This window comes from Lithobates pipiens, unplaced genomic scaffold, assembly GCF_037356315.1.
Source record: "Lithobates pipiens isolate NorthernLeopardFrog02 unplaced genomic scaffold, aLitPip1_a1.2 Scaffold_16, whole genome shotgun sequence".
In the NCBI taxonomy this organism is placed as follows: Eukaryota; Metazoa; Chordata; class Amphibia; order Anura; family Ranidae; genus Lithobates; species Lithobates pipiens.
In genome coordinates, this window is record NW_027507748.1 from 190,037,993 (window position 1) to 190,063,416 (window position 25,424).

A 25,424-nucleotide genomic window follows, 5' to 3' on the forward strand; every position below is an offset into this window, starting at 1 on the left:
AAAAGATGTATATACCTACCTATTTTCAGCCCTCTCCGGCCTGGTCACGTGATCCAGCTCCCCTATGTCATCCAGTGGCAGTTTCAGGAGATAAGAGGAAACAATACAAACAGCTACCTGCTTTTCACAGCTGTTCTATTCCCCTTTCACTTTTGGTGATAACGCTAAACAGGATAAGTAGAGAGGGAGAATCTCCCTAAAGGCAACACACACAGCAATAAAAACCTGACAGGTGTTCTAATCCCTCTCCACTCTGTTCAAAACTTAATTAAAGTTTTGCCTTTAGTTATATTTTAGTATGTAAAGGATCCTATAAGCATACTTAGTTTTCATATACTAAATTATCTTTGTCACAACATAGATTAATTAAAGCAGCTGAATTTAAAAACAAAAATTTGCCAACAGGTAGGGTCTTTGAAAGAGAATGATTTATAAGTGTCTTAAAACCTTAAACTATTCTCCACTTTCCCTCCGGGTCAAGCTGCTCAACAATTCAATTGGTGGATCAATAAAGGTTTTTATTAAAGAACAGCACACTTCATAGATCATAAGGGGACCATCCACTTACTTTATCCAGACTATGGAAATGCCCCCCTCAAAAACATTTCAACTTTTTTTTTTTAGGCCCCATTAAGAAACTTACTTACCAGATGGCTTGGGAGGCGGAACTGGGGAAAGTAATAGAGGAAAAGGAGTGGTCAACTCTGGTGCACAGGGGAATTCTTAATACTACCTTGGTGGAAGCGAACTATAAAGTGTTATTTTGCTGGTGTCTGGTCCCGACGGGTTTAGCCAAAATGTATCCGCATGCCTCCCCCCTGTGTTTTAGGGGGTGCGGGCAGGAGTTGCGTTCAAAGTTTTTGAGATTTTGGATTAGGACATTCAAACTCCTCTACTCAGTAATCGAGGTTAATATACCTAAAAATGTCAAGACATCCCTTTTTAATGACCTTTCAGACGAGATCCCCAGACATCTCAGAACTCTTGCCTTTTTAATTTTTTTGGCTGCCAAAATAAATATAGGGTGAGCATGAAAGTCTCCAATTATTGATTTTGCGCTGATCAAGTACAAAATATGCTGGATTATACATCACAAAAAATTAGCCTACAAGATGAACAGATCAGATTTGAAAGGGTCTGGAATGCCTGCATCAGATCAAATTCAATCTCCTGGGTTACTTGTAGGGCCCTGGGGATCAGATGTCTATTCAGGGGAATCCACCTCTCTTTTCTTCTCCTTTCCCCTTTTGTTTCTCACTCTTTTCTTTATTTTTAGGGCTGCACTGGGTGGATCATTATAATTTTTGTCCAGTTCAACTCAAATGTGATGTTAAAGTGCCTCAAACTCTAATAAATGGAGCTCTGTGATGCATCACTGTATTTTATTCCTCTACCTCTTTTAAAGAGGTGGATATGCTGTGGACAGAATGCTTGTTATCAGGATATCACAGCATTAAGCTGGATGATGTGATTGGGCAATTTGTTCCTTTACTTTACTACTGTACATACCGTTTATGTTTTCTTTGAGTCGGATGTGCTTTACCCATGATATTGTCTGTGACTGTACTGCGCTACAGTTACTTTTATGCGTACTTCTGTTTTTGAATCAAAATTCTCTCAATAAATAATACTGGAAAAGGAAACTAAAGCCTAGAAACCTAAAAACTTTTACTTATTTGTTGCATTTTTTTTTTAATCTGTACATTGACTGAAGCATATGCACAACACTGTAAAGTCATAATGCAACTGCCATGCGCATGTGTGGGAGTTACATTATTAGTCTGCCCAATGGGTGAAGTAAAAAGATGGTGGACCTGGAAGAAGAGAAAGAGAACATGGCACCCACAGACCTGGATTGGATGCAGGGAGCTCCAACCTCACATCACTGAGAGCACACTCTGTGATACGTGTGTTCAAGAATGCTGTGAACATTTGCACATTATGAAAAAACAGTTTACTTTTGTTTTAAGTGATAACTGAGATTACAGGGCACAAATTTTGTATTAAAGATTAAAGTGGTTGTAAACCCTTACAACGCACTTTGACCTACAGGTATGCCTAGATTAAGGCTTACCTGTAGGTCCAAGAAATATCTCCTAAACCTATACGGTTTAGGAGATATTTGCCCGAAGACAGGCACCGCTGTCTGTGGCGCATGCGCCGTAGACAGCGGTGTGCAGGCGCACTGAGCGCAGCATTTTCAACGACGGAGCTGCCGCGCGTATCGGCTCCCGTGCGCATGCGCGGGAGTGACGTCATCGCGGCTTCGCCAAATGACAGTGGCGGAGCTGCGAGACCCCACCGAGAAGATGGATGCGCCGGTCTACAGGGGACAGCGGTGACTTCACTGGCTCCTGTGTCAGGTAAGTGACACATAATGGACTACTATGCGATGCATAGTAGTCCATTATGCTTTGCCTTTGCAGGGAATGAAAGAGGAAGTAAACTCATCAGGGTTTACTTCCTCTTTAAATAATGCAATTCTTAGGCCGGCCATAAGCGGAGTGAATTTCATTCCTGCAACCACAGACAGTGTTGACAGGAGAATCTCTGCCGCTGAGCCATGGTGCTCTCCCAGTGGGGGGAGATTGGAAGCTGTCCTCTCCAGGAGAAGACAGTCATTATTGCTAGTGGCTATAACAGCCGCTAGCGATGGTCGCATGTAAAATCTGGCAGGCTGGTTGTACTCAAGTTGATCGATTGAGCCTGTCCATACATGGTTTGAATTTTGGCCAGTTCAGCAGGATTCAAAACAGTCTGTGGCCAGCCTTAAGATCCAATCCAAACATAAAGGGTTTGAGAGTTGCCACAAAATGCCCACTTACCTATCTTTCCATTTTTATGTGGGAATTTCAGACTTATGACAACTTCTCATCTTTGAAAATTAACTTTCAAACATCAGACAACAGCCAATCACCTTAGTGCTAATTTCACCTTTAGATTACCGCTACCATCTTAAAATACCGGGGAACCTCTCTGCCATCGAACCTCATAGACACTTCTATCCTCTTTTCGAACAAGTGAGAAATCTACTTCAACACTGCAACATTCTCAAAATGGTCATCCCATCAAAATCTCCACTTCTTTCATCAAATCGCCCAATTTAGAATTCTCTAAATTTGGACCAATAACAAACCTAGACTTACTAGGACCTTCCTCTACCTCCCTAAAGCTCTTGGGGGCCTTGCTTTTCCTGACTATATCATCAAATATCATACAGCATGCCAGCTAGTTCATCTTATTGATTGGTGTCGACACACACATCTCAAATGCTAGGTGTCTCAGGAACAGTCCTTTTTGCCATTCCCTCTATGCTGCCTTCCCTGGTGCTTCAACACCAACCCTGACTCACCAAATGATTGGCACTTTGCTGCAAGCCTGTTCACGGGACCTCAATAAATTCTGCCTGTCCCTCTATCTATCTCCTTTTTCTGATCCTGGGCAACCCTCCCTTTCTAACTGGGACCTTGAAGGGGCAATTTCAAGCGATGATTATGTATGATTCAACTCAAGCCTTCTATTTACTCAATGCAAAAATAAACAAATGCTCCTATGCTCAAAAGATTGCTGTAGGGTAAATTGAAGAAGAGGGAAATCTTCACACGCCATTGCATCGGCTGTGCTGCCACTTTCAACAGACCAGGGGGAACCTAGGAGTAACTCTAAAAGAAAACAAGGACAGAGGCACAGCAGCCTTGCACATTACCTTTGCGACACTATCATTTATTGAAAGTGAAATAATATACTCACAAAAAGAGTGATGAATTAAAACCCATAATACAAAGCCCATCATTGCCTCATCCAGCAGGATCTGCTGACCAGTTGACTTGGGTGGGATGAAAAAAGTCCAAAATAGGCTGACATGTTTCAAGAGTGGCTCCTCTTCCTCAGAGTTGGATTTGATGGTTTTAAGGTGACTGAGATCAAATGTGGTCTAGGCCCCTCCCTCAAATGGGAGGGCCAGTAATTTATTAAAAAATAAAAATAATATAGTTCATTCCCCATTGGAAATAAATGCCACGAAAATCATGTGTATACATTTCAAATCTATCCTCCTATGAACATGTATATATCCTGATGCTCATACATAAAATAGAAAGAACAAAAGATTGCAGTCTATTGTTCACAATGAGACAGAACCAGTTTGAAAACCATAGATATGTTTGTTATTTACTAAGCATCATGCATCAGTATGTAAATACACACTCTCACTTCGTTGAGGCCAGATGAAAAAATGGCTATAGGGGATGATTATAATAGGAGTCCAGAATGGAGAGAATAGTGGAAGGGAAGGCATGTTCAGATCACGCCATCAGTGTGTCAGGCCATTGAAACACACGCCAGCGGAATTCCAGGAAGAATATCACACTGTGCCTGTCAGACACCAGCCTGTGACCCACAATCTTTACTTCCAGTGGTGCAGGGAAATGTAATATCCGGTAATCTCATTAGGGAGCCCGAAAACTTTATTTTGCGGTGATGTAAATTACATCCAGCGAAGCACAGGAAGCAGCCAGAAAAAGGGATAGTGACAACTTTAGATGGCGCCTCTGGATGCATACCACTAAGGGGACACCCAGAATGAGCACACTAACCACCAGTGTCAGCGTGCAAGTCACAAGGTGGACCACTGGAGATCAGCTGGGCAAGGGGGAGAGAGAAAAGTGTTAATAGTAAGAAACATATCTGTGGTTTTCAAACTGGTTCTGTCTCATTGTGAACAATATACTGCAATCTTTTGTTCTTTCTATTTCATGTATGGGCACATGTTTATAGAAGAATAGAGTGGAAATGTATGCACATGATTTTGGTGGCATTTATCCCCAATGGGGAATTAACTATTTGTTTGTTTTTTTAAATCAATTATTGGGCCTGCCATTTGACATAGGGGCCTGGACCACATGAACAAATCCATTGAATCTCAGTCACTTCAAAACTATCTACCTACAGTCAAAATCCAGCTCTGAGGAAGAGGGGACACCCTCAAAACGCATCAGCCTACTTTGGACTTTTTTTCATCCCACCCAAGCTACTGGCCAGCAGATTCTGATCCTGCTGACCGGCACTCTGATGATGGACTTTGTATTATCTGTTTTAATTCATCACTCGTTTGTGAGTATATTATTTCAATTTCAATTATAAGCTTCCATTTTCTCAGAATGAGCCTTAACCTGGGGGACGGGTAGCAGGTACAAAGCTCCCTGGGGTGAGCAGTCTTTCAGGCACAGATACCAAATCCAGTGTTTATTTGTGATATATACAAGTTTATATACAGGTGCTGTAAAGTGTTCCAAAAACAAATAGGAACACAAATAGTTAAACAAACACCTAGCCGTGTCTCGGCACTAACTATACAATATTTAGAAATCCTATCTACCAGGCTGAGCAAGCCTTCAGCTTGCCAGCTTCCACATTCACAGCTTAATAGCCAACCTTTTGCTCTCCTAGACATAAGTTGTCTGAGGTTCCCAGGCCAATAGCACTGGCTGTCTGTCCCAGGTGAGTTTAAATTAGCCTGGGGGGGGGACCAAGACCCGAACTGGACCATGGATCAGAGATCCCTGAACGTGTATGAGAGGATCCTGGGAGACGTATAAACCCCCAACAAGACTTTTCCCGGTTTTCTCTGGGACGCTCTGCTACAGGGCTTATGGTCTTCAATTTCAGCCTTGATGGCAGCCCCTGGTCTTTTTCATTTGTTGGCATGGCAAGCACTACAACTCAATCACTTCTTCTCCTCACTCCTACCACCCTTTTAATTTGTCATGTATGCCTTTTGAATCACTTTGTGATGGGCATGGCCCACTTAAACAAATACTTAGGGCCGGTTCACACAGCGAGGCGCGGCGAGGCGTCTCCGACTTACCTCGCCGCGACCTGCGGGGAGCTCAGCGGCGACTTGCAGAGGACTTCTGTATAGAAGTCAATGCAAGTCGCCCCCGAAGTCGCCCCGAAGTAGTACAGGAACCTTTTTTCTGAGTCGGAGCGACTCGAGTCGCTCCTCTCAGAACGGTTCCATAGTACTGAATGGGGGCGACTTGCGGGAGCGAGGCGAGGCGAGCCCTGTCGCCTCGCCTCGCCTCGCTGTGTGAACCGGCCCTTACTCAAATATTTACAGGACTCTCTTCCTGGAGATGCCTTCAAACCCCCCTTTCTTTTTTCTACTTCTCACTTAAATTATCTATTAGCACCAAACAACAAGTTGCTGGAGATGCAACAGAGACTCAGAATCAATACTTCACATCTTTTGGTCCTGCCCAATAATTTGATATTTTTGGATTAAAATCGGGGAACTCACCCAAATATGTACGGACTTCTGTATTACAGATTCTTCTTAAAGGGATTGTAAATCAATTTTTTTTTTTACCTTAATGCATCCTATGCATTAAGATGAAAAAACACCTGGCATTGACCGGCCCCATAGCCCCCGTTTTACTTACCTGAGCCCTAGAACTTGACCCACGGGGACGTGCTGTTTCTCTGGCCGGGGTTCTCGGCTCTTGATTGAATAGATTGATAGCAGCGCAGCCATTGGCTCCCGCTGCTGTCAATCAAATCCAATGACGCGGGGCCAAGGGGTCGGGCCGAGTCCTGCATTCGGTCTCCTATGGAGGGTTATCTGATGTGGGGAGGAGCCACAAGAGCCGCCGAAGGACCCCAGAAGAGCAGGTTCAGGGCCACTCTGTGCAAAACGAGCTGCACAGTGGAGGTATGAAATGTTTGTAATTTTTTTTTTTAAACAAACCCTTACAATCACTTTAAGGCCCCTTTCACACTTGTGTGACTTTTCCTGCGACTTGGGACATCAGTGTCACATGACAAGTTGTACCCCAAGATTCCTAATGATAACCATTCATATATGTGTGACTTCAAGTGGCACCGACTTCAAAGTAGTCCCTGTACTACTTTGGTCCGACTTTGATGCAAGTTGAGTTTCGTAGACCTCAAGTTTACACAGGCATTCCCTGAAATTGCCTCAAAATCACGAGTTTCAAGTCGCGGCAGTTTGAAAGGGGTCTGAAGTTTACAAGAACTAAATTTTCCACCATTTATTGAACACTGACAAATCCTGCACCCCCCTCTTCTGGAAATATCCCCCTCTATTGAGTTATGGATGCAGAGGGTGGAAGACATCGAGCATCATTCTCTCTGCTCAGAAATGGGGGAGGCCTACAAAAAGACATGGTTTCACTGGATAGACTTTGCATCCTCTTACACTGACAAAGCTTTGCTGGGTGGCAACACCTGAGCTCCTCAGATCCTTTCTCTTCCTAGCGTCACTTTTGGGTATTCCTCCCATTCTTGCTCCTTTCCTCTTACCTTACTTGGCTCCTTGTTTACGTTAATCTCCTCATGCTTAGATGGGTTTTAAGGAGCCTGCCTCTTACCAATACAATGAACTAGACCACCAATTGACTCCATGTTATGCCTTATTAAGTTTTCGCTGATCTCTGTTGTTCCAGCGTTGTACACTATCACTGCTAAGCTTTATCTTTATAAAGTGACAATATATTTTCTGTGTGTTTTTATAAACCCAATATACATATATATATTTTTTTAAATACTATAATTCTAATTACTGTTAAATTGCTAAAACCCAATTATTGGAAAATCATGGGAAATACCCTCTTTCAGAGGGGGTCACACTTCCTTTACAGAAGCATTATTAAAAATTTACATATTTAACCAGCATCAATAAAAGTTGACAAATTTAAACAAAATTTGAAATCGTGGTTTAATACGAAATACAAGAATACTCACTTAGATTTCTTTTAGGTGTCACTTTTATAACATTAAATCCGTATGCATTTACTATAACAGTAGATATTCTCAACCGTAATAAATAAGAAGAATGTGAAGAATCTCCATGTGATTTCATTTTATGGTTTTCTTGGAACAATACATTTGCTTAAGGCGTTTTCTGCAAAATACTATTGCTAAATATATTCCTGCAGGAAATACAGAAGAAACACATCAGACATGCAGAAGTTAGATTTCTTAGTTTTCTAAATACATGGTGCAATTTTAAATATTACCTTGTTTTTTAAATAAAAGGGTTCTTAATAAATAGCATTTTGAACATACCTGTGGCCAGTCTTTTGAACAAAGGTCAAGTACACATTACATAGCAATAGGAGTCCAAATAATGACCATACCAAGAATATGTGCAGTGAGCTCATGTTTTGACATTATTCTTAACATGCTGTTCTGTCTACCCTGTATTGGTCATGGACATTCGGGTTGCTAGGTACTGTACATACCAGTCTCGATCGATCGATCAAAACGGAACTGCTTACAGATAGAAGCAACTCATGCCTCTTCCTTATGTCAGCAAAGAGAGATTACACCGTTCACTTTCTATCAGACATATGTGAACAGTAAAGGTAGGTTAGTTAAGTGCCCTTTAGTGCATAGGGAAGCACACCCTCATCTAGTTCTAGTTCATTTTTGCCACAGTTAAGTGTTATCAATATCACAGGCTTTTGTATATATATTGGGAGCAGTAGCATTATAAAGAAGAACAGCTTGTGAAAGGGAGGTTCTCTGCAATGAAATTTATTTGTGATATCTATTCCAAATTTTAATTTTGTGATTTATGCCTTGTTGTAGATCTGGAGTATGAAACAAGACATGTGTGTACATGACCTGCAAGCCCACAACAAAGAAATCTACACAATCAAATGGAGTCCGACAGGCCCTGGTACCAGCAACCCAAACTCAAACATCATGCTTGCAAGGTGACTTATAATTAAAATATTACATTTATACGTCACAAAGAAACAAAGACCTAAATGGGACAGATAGTGTTTTTGTATATTTATTATTATGGTCATAACTATCAAATACATTTTTTTAAAACTGAGGTAAGTGAGGTAAATATGAAATATTGTGAAAAAAAATAATTTAATTAATTAATTGAAACCACGCTCTCTATAAAAGTCCAAGTGCAAAAAAAGCTAATACTTTTAAGTGCAAATAAGTGCTAGTATTGTTTGAGCCATAGATACAACAATTTATATTATATCATGTGTAAGTTTCTAAACTATAGAATCCAAGTGTGGAATCAACAACACAAAAAAACATAAAGCAAAACAATAAAAAAAAAAAAAAAAAAAACAATCCCACTGTTAAGTGAAATAGAGTGTTCAAATAAATAGTTCAGATAGACAATTTCTGGATAAAATCTTCTTATATTCGACAATCATCAGAGGTATGTCTTCCACCACCATCACCAGCCACACGTCCTACTCACGAGCATCCAATGACCCCCATTACAGGTAGTCAAAAACGCTTTAATGGAAGGTGCCAATGGAGAATCTCACAACCGTTTCACAACAATCCAAATACTGTATGGTCAGGGTTTCTGTGGACCTAGGCAGGTACTTGGTGTATGTATTGTGGAGACCTCATAAACAAAGCTTCCCTTAAGACACAAAATGGCGCCAACGCCACCTCCTCATTTTCTTTCAAAGATTCTTTTCAGGATCAGGTTTTTCAGGCGGACCTCATCGAACAACTGTGTGAAAGGGGCCTTAGTTTAATTGTTGGGAAATGTAGTGCATTCGATTTATTTATCTATTACAGGTACTTATATAGTGCTGTAAATGTATGTAGGGCTTCAAAAATATACAGTTCTGCTCACAAGTTTACATACCCTGGCAGAATTTATGATTTCTTGGCCATTTTTCAGAGAATATGAATGATCACACAAAAACTTTTCTTTTGCTCATTGCTAGTGTTTGGCTGAAGCTATTTATTAACAATCAACTGTGTTTACATCATAATGACAACAGAAACTACCAAAATGACCCTGATCAAAAGTTTAGTTCTTAATACCGTGTATTGCCCCCTTTAACATCAATGACAGCATGAAGTCTTTTGTGATATTTGTGGATGAGGCTCTTCATCTTCTCAGATGGTAAAGCTGCCCATTCCTCTTGGCAAAAAGCCTCCAGTTCCTGTAAATGCTTGAGCTGTCTTGCATGAACTGCACATTTGAGATCTCCCCAGAACCTTCACTTTATTCTGCTGTAGCCAATGACAGGTCGACTTGGCCTTGTGTTTTGGATCATTGTTATGTTGGGATGTCCAAGTACGTCACATGCTGTCAGTGTTAGACGCGCTTTGGCGCTTAGTGGCCTATAAAAGACGTTCCAGGGCACTAGGTCCTTGCGGTTTGAGCTGCAGCTGTTCCCTGAAACCTGACTTGGTTCTTGTATCCTGTTCCAGTGTTTGACCCAGATTCCTGACCACGCTTCTATCTCCAGTCCTGACCTTTGGCTTGTTTGACCCTGCTTCCTCCTGTTTTCCGGTCTGATGAAGCGCTGCTCATCCGAGTCCGTTCCCCAGAAGCTATAACCACCATCAAACAGCGAAGCAGTAAGAAAACATCTATCGGCTGCGTTCCAGTTGCCCAGAAGTGCTGGGAAACCGGCAACACCGCCGGCTACCTGTCAGAAGACGGACACTGGAAAGCCTGCATACTAGTTCCAGAGACCTGTGTCACCCGGGATACACGGATGAACCCATTAATGTTAACGTGTCTGTACACCACTACTTTATTGTGAGTGTTTTAAATCCATATAATAAATTTGTTTTAACCAAATCGCTGCACTTAGAGGGCGCCGTCTCTCTTGTTTTGTCTTGCCGGTCTAAACACCTGTTGCCAAACCCAACCTGGACTCTGACTACTCTCTGCCTGCTGTTTATGCCGATTGCTCTTCTGTGTATGACCTGGCTTGTCTGACCCTGCTCCAGCCTGCTGTCCTGCATCCACTGCTGTACATCCACAGCATACCTGCACCTGCTCCTCTGTATATCTGTAGCATACCTGCAACCGCTGCCCTGCATCCACAGCACTCCTGTACCAGCTGTTCCGGCTTCTCATCCAGGGTTGTACTAGAGGTCTCCCTCTGCACGTCAGGCTCACACCTAAGGTACGTGACAGTATCAAACCGCCATATCTGAGCCTGCAAAAGGGACCTCACCTATGGATAACATATGCCAGCACCTTGCAGCCCTCATCTAGGCCATAAAGTCTCTTCAGGACCACTAGTTCCAATCAGAAGAAGAAATGCAAACTCTGGCCACTGCTGCAAACCCTTCTTCGGTCTCAACTTCTTCCACTGGCGGGGCACCAGTCACAACTATTATCACACCCACTGTGATGATGCTACCTCCTGAACCAAGCGTCCCCATTCGATAGAGGTTTTCTAGGGATCAAAGCAAATTTTGGCATTTTGCAACGCATGTGAATTATACTTCTCATTACAACCTCAGACTTTTTCATTAGAAGGTCACCAAAGTAGGGTTCATCATCTCTCTGCTGCAGAGTGAACCTCAGACCTGGGCCCACCATCTGCTTGAAATACGCCATGTAGTTCTGGACTCTTTGTTGTCTTTCTTCAATGTGATGTCCCAACTTTACGATGACCCCCCAATGGACTTCCACCGTAGAGGCTGCCCTCCACGTGCTCCAGCAAGGCCGCAGATCGGTCGAGGAATATATGACTAACTTCAGACGCTGAAGCACGAGTATACTCAGTGGAACAATGCAGCCCTGCTGCACCAGTTCTGCCTTGGTCTATCCGAAGAGTTAAAGGACGAGTTAGCCCGGGTCAGTGTTCCTAATACCCTAGAGACTTTAGTCACCTTGTCTATCCAGATAGACCGACGACTCCAGGGGTGCAGACCAGAAAGAGCTACCCAGTATAAACAGTCCAGCTTGGATGTTACCCCGGATACTAGCTCCCATGTACCCTGCCGCCGCCAGTCCAGTTCCATCTAATCCTGTGCCTTTTAACCAGATGTCTGATACCTCCGAAACGATGCAGCTAGGATTGATGAGACATTCTCTGCTAGCTGAAGAATCACTTTGCGGCGACAGAGTCAGAAGCTGGCAACTATGTTTGCTCATGTCCTGCAAAGCTAAGGTCCTGTCTATTTTCCTTCCAACTACCCATCTCCTTCTGCCAAAGCCACTCATCTGGCATTACCCATCTTGTTACAACTTCCAGGGAGAACAATACCAGTCACCGCAATAATTGACTCTGGGGCATATAGTTGTTTCATTGATCTGAACTTTGCAGCTCAACAACACATCATTTTGGCAGATGGGTCTCATATCAAATTCGGAGTAGTAACCCAGGAAACCCCTTCTCTGCTTGTTACTACCACAGGTAATAAGGAACTGCTTGGATGCTATTGCATCTCCTTTGTTTCCAGTCATCCTGGGCCAACCCTGGTTACAGGCCCACAATCCACAGATTGGGGGTCCGGGGATATTAAGTTCCAGTCATCTTACTGCTAGTATCACTGCCTCTCTTCATGTCCCAGTACCTCTGGTCCTCTATTATGCCTGGAATCTGATTTAGAGAAAACGTGCCTGGGCCATACCATGGATTCTTGGATGTCTTCAGCAAACGGGAAGCTGAAACTCTTCAGCCCTCCCCATCGTTCATATGATTGTCCAATCTCGCTACTTTCAGAGGCTAAGATCCCCTTCGGACGAATCCTCCCTTTATCTGAAGGGAACTAGAGGTGCTAAAGGAGCGTGTAGATGAAAACCTCAAAAGGGGGTTCATTCGACCCGCCACCTCTCCAGGAGGGGCAAGAATCTTTTTTGTGGAAAAGAAAGACCACTCTCTTTGGGCCCTGTGTGGAGAGTTAAATAAAATCACGGTCAAGAACCGGTATCTATGCCCGCCACCTCTCCAGGAGGGGCAAGAATCTTTTTTGTGGAAAAGAAAGACCACTCTCTTTGGGCCCTGTGTGGAGAGTTAAATAAAATCACGGTCAAGAACCGGTATCTATGCCCCTGGTGTGTGAACTTTTTTTTAAAGACTAAGGCCGCGTACACACGGGCGGATTGTCTGCCCAACTAAGTTCGTCAGACAATCCGACAGACAGTCAGTTCAACTTTTGAATGAACGGACTTGACCACACACGATGAACAGACAGTCCGCTGAAAGCTTGCGCGATGACGTATACAGCACGTACGACGGGACTAGAAATACGACGTCCAATACACTGCAATGCAACCTTCGGCCGTGTAAATCCTTTCTGAGCATGCGCCATACTTAGTCCGTCCAACTTGCCTACACACGAGCGGACTGTCCGCTGAAACCAAGTTTGGACGGACAAAACCAAGTTATACGGACAAAATTACGGAAATTCCGAAAGACTTAGTCCGTCAGACTGTCCGCTGAAAAAGTCCGCTGAAGCCCACACACGAGCGGATTGTCCGCTGAAACACGGTTCAGCGGACTAAGTTGAGCAGACAATCCGCCCGTGTGTACGCGGCCTAAGGACTTCTTCTTTATTTACATAGCTAGACCTGCGGGGGGCTTACAACTTGGTCCACATCTGCGCAGGGGATTAATGAAAAACAGCTTTCTGTACCAGGTTTGGCCATTGCGAATATATATTGCACATTCACATCAGTCCCTGTCCACAAGGAGCTTACAATCCAAGGTCCCTAACTTATATATATACATACTAAGGCCAATTTTGACTAGACACATGCATGACGACAAAATTAATTAGTTTTGTTTCAATTCGTTAATCTAGTTATTTTGTTTAGTTAAATTTGGTTGATTCATTCAATTAATTTTAGGAATTCGTTTTCGGAATTCGTATTCGTAATTTTCGAATTTTCTTCCAATTTACCAATTTTTTGGGATTCAAAACAATCAAATCGATAAATTTTCGAACCGGTCAACATGAAAATATTATATTGTTTTCGATTTGAATGCAGCAAATTGAACAAACAAAAAGAAAAATCTTCATCAAATGATTACAATGACTCTTTGGCTTAACAAAAACAGGGTTTCGAGTGGGTGCTCTGTGTGGAGGTCTGTGAGGTGACATGCTGCAGCACAGTGGAGAGCTCCTTTCCCTCCCTGCGCTGCCTGGCTTTAGCTGGGCTGGGCATAGTGAGGGCAGAGGGGAGTGAGAGCTCTCCCATCTCCACCTGGTACTCAGTGGCAGGACTCAATGCATTGTAGCGGCTGTGATCGGGTCACTCCGCTGGAGCAGGGGCCAGCGCAATCTTGTCTGTCGCACAGTGCCACCGCCGGATAGAAGTCCACGAGGTGCTGGGATGCTTGTTTCTTTTCCTCCTCTTGGACCTGGCTGCTCAGGGTGACCGCCGGATGGGTGACTGATTTCAGGGATCGGGGAACCTCTCCTGGGCCGTCGCTGTTCTGTTGCTAAAGCGTGGGGCAGTAGGAGCTCTCAGCTGCGAGTATCCAATTTAAAGATCCAAAATGAATCAAACGATCACTGCCCCAAACTGGGCAATCAACACCACTATAGAACCCTACAGTCTTGGGTAATCCATGAGAAACACTTGCTACAGTTCATTATTTATTTATTTCACCATTTTGTTCAACGTTTCTACATTCTGCACCTCAGCAGTGCAACTTTCAAGGTCAAACTTTTATTTAAAAAAGTAAAAAATTGTTTAACAAAGCAACCATAAATGACTACATTTGGCAACAAATTAAAATAATGAAATAGAATCTTTAAGACTGATACTTTTAAATCAAAATTCTGACTTAAAGGGTTGATCCAACCAAAAGTGATATGTTAGTTATAAATGTAGCCTGATGGTTAACCAATGGTGAACAGTGTTCTGTCCACCTGAGGATTATGTTTTCTCACCCAGATTTACAACCTTCTGTTGCATTCTACATAGCAAACAATACATTTAAAATCCATCAAGGAGAGTGGGACCCCTCATAATGACCACATCTGTTGTGCAGACCCAGAAAGTCCAGCACCTATATATTCTCAATAAAGTAATATAAGAAACTGTCAAGTGGATCAAAGTGTATGTGTAGACATTTTTTTTTTATTATTTTGGATAGAATATGGAAGGGTTAGAACCCCTGTCAGTTTATTTTACTTTTTTTTTTGCTGTCTGTATGTCATTGGGAAAATTTCCTTTTAGTAGATCAAGTGTCTCCATCGGTAGGTCTTTGTGGCAGTGGGACAACTTTTAAATTTTGCATTTCAGTATATGTAAATACTTTAGCAAACATTGGGGTTGATTTACCAAAATCTGATGCATCTCTGCAGAGAAACCAATCAGCGCCCGGGTTTTTTGTCAAAGCTTAATTGAACAAGCTGAAGTTAGAAGCTGATTGTTTTCTATGCAGAGCTGCACCAGATTTTGCACTCCCCAGTTTTAGTAAATCAACCCCATTGTCTCTTCACAATCACATTGAAATCAGAAAAAGTTGGTGAATCTGGCAAATTTGTTATGTATTATATTTTAGTTATGTAGTATTGCAGACTTTTTTGTAATCAAATAAATACAATAGTTCATGATTTTCTTTTTTTTTTCTTCTTTTTATGTCATAGTGCATCTTTTGATTCAACAGTTCGACTTTGGGATGTTGAGCGTGGTGTCTGTATCCATACATTAACCAAACATCAAGAACCAGTCTATAGTGTAGCCTTTAGTCCTGATGGAAAGTATCTGGCTAGTGGGTCCTTTGACAAATGTGTCCATATATGGAACACTCAGGTAAGTCTACCAATCAAATATATTATAAAATGTATTTATGAATGTATTTGTATCTTGAACCAATAACACAACTTATTGGCCAGACTCAGCGGATGCACTCTACCAGTTGAATGGCCGTTTTCCCTGCTAGCTAAATCACTATGGTTGCCACCTTTGTTATTTGAATAGTTCATGAACTAGACCTGTGAATATATATGCCAGACAGTTCAAGCACCATCCTGTCACTGAGCACTATGCAATCTCTCATACGTACAATGGAGCATTATGGCAAAAACCCCAAATCATTTAACAGTGGGTTGCAGTCCCACCCAGGAGCATATGTAAGAAGAATGGTATATTCAGTGTAAAGCTTAACACTGGGATCCACAATTTTAGACATTTTGATTGCCATTAATATGATTTTTTTTTAAATGTACCATCTAGTATTATCTTCTCATCTAGTCTGGAGGCTGGTTCATCATAAGCAGAATGTCCCACTACTAAGTGGTCACCAAGTTTATAGCTGTACAGCTTACAGGCTGTTACAAAGTTGTTTTTTTCTAAACAAAAGCAACTCAGCTGTAAAGAAAACTGATTGTATATAATATTTATCTGTCTTTTCCAACAAAACCTTGACCAGCTTTTAGGTAATTTTTTCTGATTTTAACACAGCAACTATTTTCTTATTGACTCAATTTAAGTTATTGATATAAATAAGTACTTTCACATGTTGGCTGGAGTTACAAATTCAATTAAGATATTTCTGCCTGATGTTTCTTCCAGAATGGCTCTCTAGTACACAGCTACAGGGGAACAGGAGGAATATTTGAAGTTTGCTGGAATGCCAGAGGTGACAAAGTAGGAGCAAGTGCCTCGGATGGATCAGTAAGTATCACTATAGGTGCCACTGTAAATTTTTGATGAAGCTTACAGAATATACTGCAAATGTCAATCTAGCGTTATACCTACCACCATTTAAAAACAACATATTAGGTCGCTAGTTTGAATCTGAACCATGGCACTACCTTCCTGGAGTATGCATGTTCTCCCTGTTCTTGCGTAGGCTTCCTCTGGGTACTCTGTTTTCCTACCAAACTCCAAAGACGTGTTGGTAGGTTAATTTGATTTTGGCTAAATTGGCCCTAGTATGTGTATGTATGTGAGTTAGGAACCTGAGATTGTAAACTCTTTGAGGGCAGGGACTGAATGTACAATATTCTGTATTGCCACCTACACACGATCAGACTGTCCGTTGGACTTAGCCCGGCGGACAAACCGCCGGACTTTGAAGCGGAGGTCGGCCGGACTTTCCGAACGAGCAGACCTGCCCAAACACAAGCGGACTTTTGGCGGGAGTCCGCCGTACTTTTGAAAATGAACGGACTTGCCCACACATGGAGGAAAGTCCGTTCATTTTGAACGCGGCTCCAGGTAGCCAGGACTAGCGAAGGAGGTCAATGTCACCACCTTTGGCAGCGAGATTGACACGTCGCTGGCCCCATCACCTGGTATGGACTTAAACGGGAAGCCCTACGCCGAAAAAACTGCGTGGGGGTCCCCCCCAAGTCCATATCAGACCCTTATCCGAGCACGCAGCTGGTCAGGAAAGGGGGTGGGGACAAGCAAGCGCCCTCCCTCCTGAGCTGTACCAGGCCGCATGCCCTCAACATGGGGGGGTGCTTTGGGAAAGGGGGGGCCATGCGCCTCCCCCACCCCAAAGCACTTTGTCCCCATGTTGATGAGGACAAGGGCCTCTTCCCTACAACCCTGGCCGTTGGTTGTCGGGGTCTGCGGGCGGGGGGCTTATCGGTATCCGGAAGCCCCCTTTAATAAGGGGGCCCCAGATACCGGCCCCCCACCCTATGTGAATGAGTATGGGGTACAATGTACCCCTACCCATTCACCTGGTGAAAAAAATGTAACAATAAAAACACCAAACAAGGGTTTAAAATTATTTATTGCACAGCAATACGGGGCCACTGCTAGTAAAAGAGCTGGAAGAAGGCGCGGAGGCCCGGCAAGAAGAACCAAAGAGGGGGAAAAGACCCCCACAGTCGGAAGAAGAGGCGGCGGCGACAGAAGACCGGGCCACCGCTAGTAAAAGAGCTAAAGGAAGAAAGCGGAGGCCCGGCAAGAAGAACCAAAGAGGGGGACAAGACCCCCCCTGAAGTCGGAAGTAGACCCCCGAGCGGCAACGAAGAAGAAAGGCAGGCTCCACCACTAGTAAAAGAGCTAGCAGAAGATAGCGGAGGAGTCCGGCGAGAAGACCCCCCAAGACGGAAGAAGACCCCGGAGCTGTGCAATAAATTATTTTAAACCCTTGTGTGGTGTTTTTTTTTTCACTTGGTGAATTGGTAGGGGCTTGCTCGTCCCCACCCCCTTTCCTGACCGGCCGGGCTGCGTGCTCGGATAAGGGTCTGATATGGACTTGGGGGGACCCCCACGCCGTTTTTTTGGCATACGGCTTCCCCTTTAATTCCATACCAGGGGACAGGACCAGCGACGTGTCAATCTCTCCGCCGTAGGTGGTGACATCGACTTGCTTGGCTAGTCCTGGTTACCTGGAGCCGCGTTCAAAATTAATGGACTTTCCTCCGTGTGCGGGAAAGTCTGTTCATTTCAAAAGTACGACAGACTAGCACACTCACGGCTGGATTTTTGAGTCAAAACTACATTCTAAGTCCGCTGGACCTTTGGGGAAAAAAAGTCCGCCGGAGCCCACACATGGGTGGATTGTGCGCCGGATAGTCCGCCGGATAGTCTGATCGCGTGTACACGGCATTAAGGAAAAATGCTGCGAAAATGTATTTATTCATTACCTGTAAAAAAAATAAAAAAAAATAATATAAAATGATTACAATATCTTGTTGAATTGCTGTGCCCTAATACAGTATATACGCACAGTGGCTAAGTGGTTAGCACTTTGGCCTAGTAGCACTAGGGTTGTCAGTTCAAACCCAAACTATGGCACTACCTTCACAGAGAATGCATGTTCTCCCTGTGCTTGTGTGTGTTTCATCTGGGTACTCTGGTTTACTTCCACACTCCAAACACATGCTACTAGGATAATTGGCACCTGTCTAAATTGGCCCCGTATGTATGAATATGAGGTAGGGACTTTAGATTGTAAGCCCCTTGATGGCAGGGACTGATGTGAATATGCATTATACTACAAGTGAATTGATGGTGCTATGTAAGTATCTGCAATATAAAATGTAAATAAATAAATTACACATAACACTGTGATATTAGCAGCTAACAGTAGAGGGCAGCAAATCCCTACGCCTGCATAAGTACCTTTATAGCACAATCATTCTAAGTTTTTTTTAAGCCGGAAATTAAAAGGTAATTTATCAGACCTTAGATGTTGTGGCTGCAATCGTTTTCTTCTTAAGATTCTGCCAGTAACACACTAGCAGCCGAGGCTGACAACACTCACTCACCCTTCTGTATCAGGATAACAAAAACTAGAAGCTCGTTGTTAGAGTTTACATACACTTTAATGAAATGAAAATGTAATTTAGCAGACCTTAGATGTTGTGGCTGCAATATTCTTCTTTTTAAGGCTTTTTTCATTTTTTTCCACCTAGTGATTCTGCCAGTAACACACTTGCAGTCCATGGATGACAACACTCACTCACCCTTCTGTATCAGAATAACAAAACAAGAAGCTCATTGTTGGAGTTTACATACACTTTAATAAAAAGTGTACATTAAAAAAAAAATACTTTTGAAATTAATTTAAAGCATAACTCCACTTTTATTGAGAATTTTTTTTTCCCCTAGGTGATATATGTACATTGTAACGATTATAACAAACATTGTTGCAGGTTCCTACCTTTTGCTATTCTGAAGAAATCACTGTTTTTTCCTCTGTGGCTCTGTGCTCAGTGAGTCAAATGGGAGTGGTTTCATAATTATCAACCAGCTGTGCACCTGCAGGGCGCTAGTGAGAAAATCTGCCAGGCTTGCATCCCTTTAGACGTTTTGCTATTGGAAGTATCTTACCAAAAATGACATTTTTTGTTGCAGGGGGTGCCTGAAATCTGACTTTTATCTTAGGCAGACTTCTGGGAAAATCAGTGAGCCAATCACACAAACAGGAAATTATGTTTCTGGGGTGTGTTCAGTACACATTCTGTGAACAGAACACCGCCAGGTAGCGATATTGCATTGCATTTTCGGAAAATTACAGAGTTGCAGATTAAAAAGGAAAGGTCATTTTTAATAACATTAAATTACATTATGACTTGTGTCACAATTGTATGCGCTATATTATTTTTTTCTTTCTTTGCTATTTTTTTTTTTTCCATGAGAGTGGAGTTACCCTTTAACATATTAACACTTATATGAGATTTTAGTGTATGGTGTATAGTTTTACACCATAAACTGTACCTGTTATTAAACAATTCTGAATGTTTAATATGTTCAGAATGCACCATTCTGTTTACCCATGAGAGTGGCTGACATTATTAAGTGTATAACCACTTAAAATATCCAGGATACTTTAAAACCCTAGGACAAATGACTATCAGCCCTTAGCCATACTTCCTATCCTCTTTATGGTGGTATATATATCTGACTGTAATAGTTTTTTTAAGAAAGATGTCTCAGGGATCATTATTTTTTGACATATCTCAGAAACAGTAGTCTTCAGAAACTCTTCATAATGCAGACACTGATAGTGCTATTTCCAAAGTCGAGTGCTTTGGTTATGCAATGCCCGCATAAAGATTTGAAGAGTAATGTAAAATTGCTGAATTGGCAAAATGTCCAGATCATCAAACCATCTTAAATATTTCAGTAATCAATATTGCTTATACAAGTGCTGCTCATCTTGAAAATTATAGAGGGTCTCATTTCAAAAGGGCCACAGAACTCTACAGTATGATCCCAACCGGGATGGGCGTGACCTGCCAACTTGAATTTGATAGAATTTTGTTAATTGGTTACCTATATACCTTTATGTACTACCGTAAGATATTCGTATTCGGATAACATATGTTAATGAAGAAATATGTGTTGTGTAAATGATTGTCTTGAACAATTGCTCTTTTTGTTAAAAACAATTTATAAAGAGTTTAAAAAGAAAAAAAGGGCCACACAACTACTGTGCTTGAGCTGCGTTGCATCAAGTTAAGTAGCCAATTCAAAATGAATGGATTGTAATGCACCTCAATACCTGAAATTTTTTGCAGTGCACCAGAAAGTGGGAGGAAATAAGTCCCATCATTGATGTCAGGGGTGTTAATGGTAACTCCCAGCATTGATGTCAGTGGCTGCTATAAAAACCTCCAGTGTTGGTGTAAGTAAATACAATAATTCCCCCCCCCCGCATTGATGTCAGTAACAACAATAATAACCCCCCCCCCCGCACTGATATCAGTGGCAGCAATAATAACCCTCAGCATTTGTTTAAGGGGGTACAATACTAACTCCCCTAATATTGGTGTCAGAAAAAAGAATCCACCCCACATTAGTGTCAATGATCACAATAATGATCACTGGGAGCACAATAAACAATTCCCCCTCCCCCCCCCCCCCCCCACACACACACACACACATTGGTAGTCAGTGGCAGTGAAGGATTATATACCTGATTTTTGTTTCTACCTCTCCCCAGTGAGGACAGGACTTTGTCAGGCTTTACAACAGTGATAGCTTCAGAAATTCACTAAAGTGTTAAAGCAATTTTTTTAAATTAAAATAATGAACATATTATTTTCACCTGTAATGATCTTGCATAGAGCAGCTTTAGAACCTCTTCTTCTGGGGTCCCTCGTTGGCAATCTTGGCTCCTCTTCTTTGTGTGTCCCCAGAGCAAGTGGCTTGCTATGGAGGCACACATGGGTGCTGACTCCCAAACTGTGTGTGTCTCCATAGACTCTCATAGTGTGGCTTAGCCCCGCTCCTGCTTTCTCCTCACAGCATTTGATTGACAAATTGAGTCTCTTTGTGAAGAGGAAGCAGTGCACAACACTGGATCGATTGCGGACTCAGGTAAGTAATTATATAGGTGGGGGAGGACATAAAGCTTTAAAATGTTTTTTACCCTAGTGCAGGCAATGAATTAAGGTAAAAAATGTTCAGATGTCTATCTTTAGATTCACTTTAACCACTTCTTGACTGTGCTATAGCCAAAGGATAGCTACAGTGCAGTCGTCTAGTTCTGGAACTGTGTCCCAGAACCACGGTCCCCATGCGCCTGCTGTGGCACGCAGCCGGTGCACTCTGTGATCAGAGTAAAGGGCCAATCACAGTGGCCCTTTACTATGTGATCACCTGTGTCCAATCACAGCTAATCATATGTAAATACACCTGCCAATTATTGGCATTCCTTTCTTCTAGCGCTGTCACAGCGTGAGCAGAAGAGAATTTGTAACCCTCGATTGTGACAGGGGACTATTACACTGATAATCAGGGTACTGATCATCAGTGTCCTGATGATCAGTGCAGCCCCAACAGTGCCCATCAGTGCTGCCTATCAGTGCCCATGAGTGCTGCCCATGAGTGCTGCTTATCAGTGCTCATCAGTGTCTCATTAGTGCAGCCCATCAGTGCCCATCAGTGTTGCCTATCAATGCCCATCTGTGTCGCCTATCAGCGCCACCTATAAAAGTCCATCAGTGCCCATCAGTACCGCATATCATTGAAGCCTCATCAGTGCCTCCTCATTCGTGCCCATTAGTGCCATCTCATTAGAGCCCATCAGTGCAGCCTCATCAGTGAACATCAGTGCAGCCTCATCAGTGTACATCAGAGAAGAATAAAAATATAAAAAATTATTATTATTATTTGGGAACAGTGTTGCATGACCGCGCAATTTGTATTCAAAGTGTGACAGCTGAAAGCTGAAAAATGGCCTAGGCAGGAAGGGGGTGAAAGTGCCCAGTAGGCAAGTGGTTGAAGAAGATCTTTGCCCTGTATTAAAAAAATAAAATTCAGTAGCTGCTGTAATCTTTGGGGATAATAGCTGAGGGGGACTAAACCGTTCAACCGTGAAACCAAAAGACTTTTATTTATAAGTAAATCAAAAATAAGGCTTTCTTCAGCACACAGATCAAAATATAAACCAAAGTCCGCTTATCTTCAGCACAAAAGCAAAAATTTAAGAAAACACATACAGTTCTGTAGCCGGGTCTTCGCCCCAAAGTTTTGAGAGTTCTTATCGAATCTTTTGCAGCCTCCAAAACAGCAACACAACTCATCAGACAGGTGTAAATCACCTACTCCTCCTCGCCACCACCTTTTCACTACTTCCTGTCTTTTATGAGCTGTTTTCCTGGAGGCCATTAACCTCCTGTGTGCTGAATCCCTGTGGTCAGGGAGGGAGGCTCTTTCCCACCCGAATATCACTTCAGAGCCCCCCAAATTCCGGGTCCCAACTAACTCTCTCTTAATATAGAGAGGACCCTCTCCTGATGACTACACCCGGAATTCTTCACCCATTCTGGGTGACCCCCTGAAGTCTACCGTGACTCCCTTAAAGGGACCACAGTCTGAATACTGGTGCTACATAGCAACCATCCAGGACCCAACCTTGGCGTCCTGTACACTACAAATATTGTAGCTGCTGACTTTTAACAAAAGGACACTTACAGTACCTTTGCAGTGGCCCAGCGCCATGCTCGCCCAAACTGTTTCTTCATCGGTGTTTGGGTCACTGGTGCCAGCATGTTTACTGTGGGCAGCTGACTGTGATTCCCTGCAGCTTCACAGCCGGCTGTCCACTGTGCATCCACAAGCCATGATGCACATTGTGAATGGTCCCACAGCCTACTGGGACCTGTGACAAGTCCCAGAAGGTTGTGGGGGGGGGGGGGCAGCTTCCAGCGGATTGCTGCAGTGACCCAACCAGAAGTGGGATCAGGTACTGCTTAAAATGAGGTAGCTGCTCCCACCTCCCCCCCAAAGACCTACTACTCTGCTACCCTCTGTTCTCAGCAAGTTGCAGATCCAGCTCAGCACACCACAGGCTACACATTGAGAACGGGCACCAGGGGCTTGCACATACGACCTTTACCCAACCCCAGATCTCAAAAGAGCATATACATTTACACTACCTCAATTTTATCAATTACTATACATTTTTAAGCCTTAGTTAAGTTTGTGCTAGATTGTGCATTAAATATGTTCTTTACAGAACATTTTATCACTAGATAAGCTGTGCAAGGTGGATATTAGTGGTGGTGTCAACAGCAATCCGGGGCCCAGATTACACCCAATTAAAAGTAATGCAACAAATAATTATCTTCAAGGAAGAGAAAGAAAAAGTTTATGCAGATAAGAGGGGAACATGATTCTTTGTTACAACGCATGATCAGGCCAAAAGAGGAATTCAATTGTGGATGCCAAGGTCTATGAGATTTTTGTATTGCCATAGACTTCACACTTTTTGGTCCATGCCACCAAAACTGAAATTCAGTTGCACATGTGTGTTTACAGAGTTCCAGGGGGGAAAAAAGCTTCCAACAAATGCCTGTGTTTAGGTCCTAAGATGTTTTTCTAAAATGTTTTCCTAAAATGTGCATAACAGATGAGAAATCTTTGACCCAGTTAACAAGTATGCATCTTATTTCATTTAAAAGCATGTGAATCTGTGTAGTTATTACACGCTATTACAGTCAAAAGAACTGTTCATATTCTACAAGCATTTTTTCTGCATTTTGTTGCACACCTGCTGCAGAGGTGAATAGAACAGCATTTTGTCATTATTTTAAAATATCAAACCAAATCATTCCTGTGTCCCAGAAGACTGCGTGGAGAGAGGGGGAGAGGCAATTTGAGCAGATTTGGGAGCAGGTACCTGTTAAAACAAGGTACCTGCTCATCGCCCCCAAAAAAATGACATGCCAAATGTGGCAGGGGAGGAGGACTTAATGTGAAACTTCCCCTTTTGGGTGAAGTTATGCTTTAAGGTGTTTGTGCTAGGACATACTTTATGTTGTGTAGGTACAGTGTAACACTGCCCTAAAAGTAGAGTTTCATCGGGTGTTCTGAAAAGTAATGTAAGGAGTGGGATGCTGTCATTGAACTTGACAGGCTAAATGCACATCAAAGTGCCATCAATATGCACATACTCTCTTAGGCTTGAAACCAGTGGCGGCCCGTCCATAGGGGGTGCCCGGGCGCCGCCCCCCTTCTGTGTATTCAAAATAAATAAATAAATAAAAATTTAAAAAATAAGTTTAAAACTGCCCCTTTAAGAAAAAAAGTCCTTTAACGAAGTGCACTGTGTTAGAGCGCCGGACACAGTGCACTATGGGAAGCGCCATGTCAATGCAATCATGAGATTGCAGACATGGCGCTTCATTTGCGGGTGTTTAGCCCGCCTTCGGATGCTTTCTGAAGCTCTGAGTAGCTTCAGCCCGGTGCTGTAGTATGTATTGATTGACATCTGACTCAGATGTCACTTCCTGTCTTCTCTCTCCCATTGCACCCGAGAGAGAAAACAGGAAGTATGAGGAGCAGAGCACACCGCAGGAGAGGAGAGGACAACACAGTCATCAAGATAAGTGCCGATGCTGTGCTACCATGGAGAAGGGGGGGGGGGGAGTATCTGTAAACATTTTTAAAGCTGCTGGATTTTTTGTGGTTTTATTTCTCTCTGAGCGATTGAGCCTGTCCCTGCCTGTCCGGAGAGAACACAGAGAGAGCTCTGCTGTTCTGATCTGCAGCTTTCCTGGGCAGCTGCAACTTTGCTCTCCCTCCCGCACTAACTTTGGGCGTAACAGCAAGTAGAAAAGCTGTGCCAGTGAGTACAGTTGATATCACATGGCTCCAGCCTGTCCCTGACAAAACTCTAGCCCTGCAGCCGCAAAGCAGATGTCTCTGATCCTTCCCATGCACTCCCCCCTCCTCTCCCTGTGCTTGATAATGGAGGTGAAGTCCTCTCCAGCCAGCTACTGTCTCT

At 42.9% G+C, this 25,424-nt stretch overlaps 1 protein-coding gene across 2 annotated transcripts in view; it reads left to right on the top strand.

The window, feature by feature from the left end:
- The window catches only part of TBL1X (transducin beta like 1 X-linked), a 475,925-nt gene that overhangs the window by 446,391 nt on the left and 4,110 nt on the right, over positions 1-25,424 (top strand). For both annotated transcript variants that reach the window (XM_077480837.1, XM_077480836.1), the window contains 3 exons: positions 8,611-8,738; positions 15,367-15,532; positions 16,295-16,396. In XM_077480837.1, the coding sequence (XP_077336963.1) occupies positions 8,611-8,738; positions 15,367-15,532; positions 16,295-16,396 (396 nt within the window). The remainder of the gene's footprint in view (positions 1-8,610; positions 8,739-15,366; positions 15,533-16,294; positions 16,397-25,424) is intronic.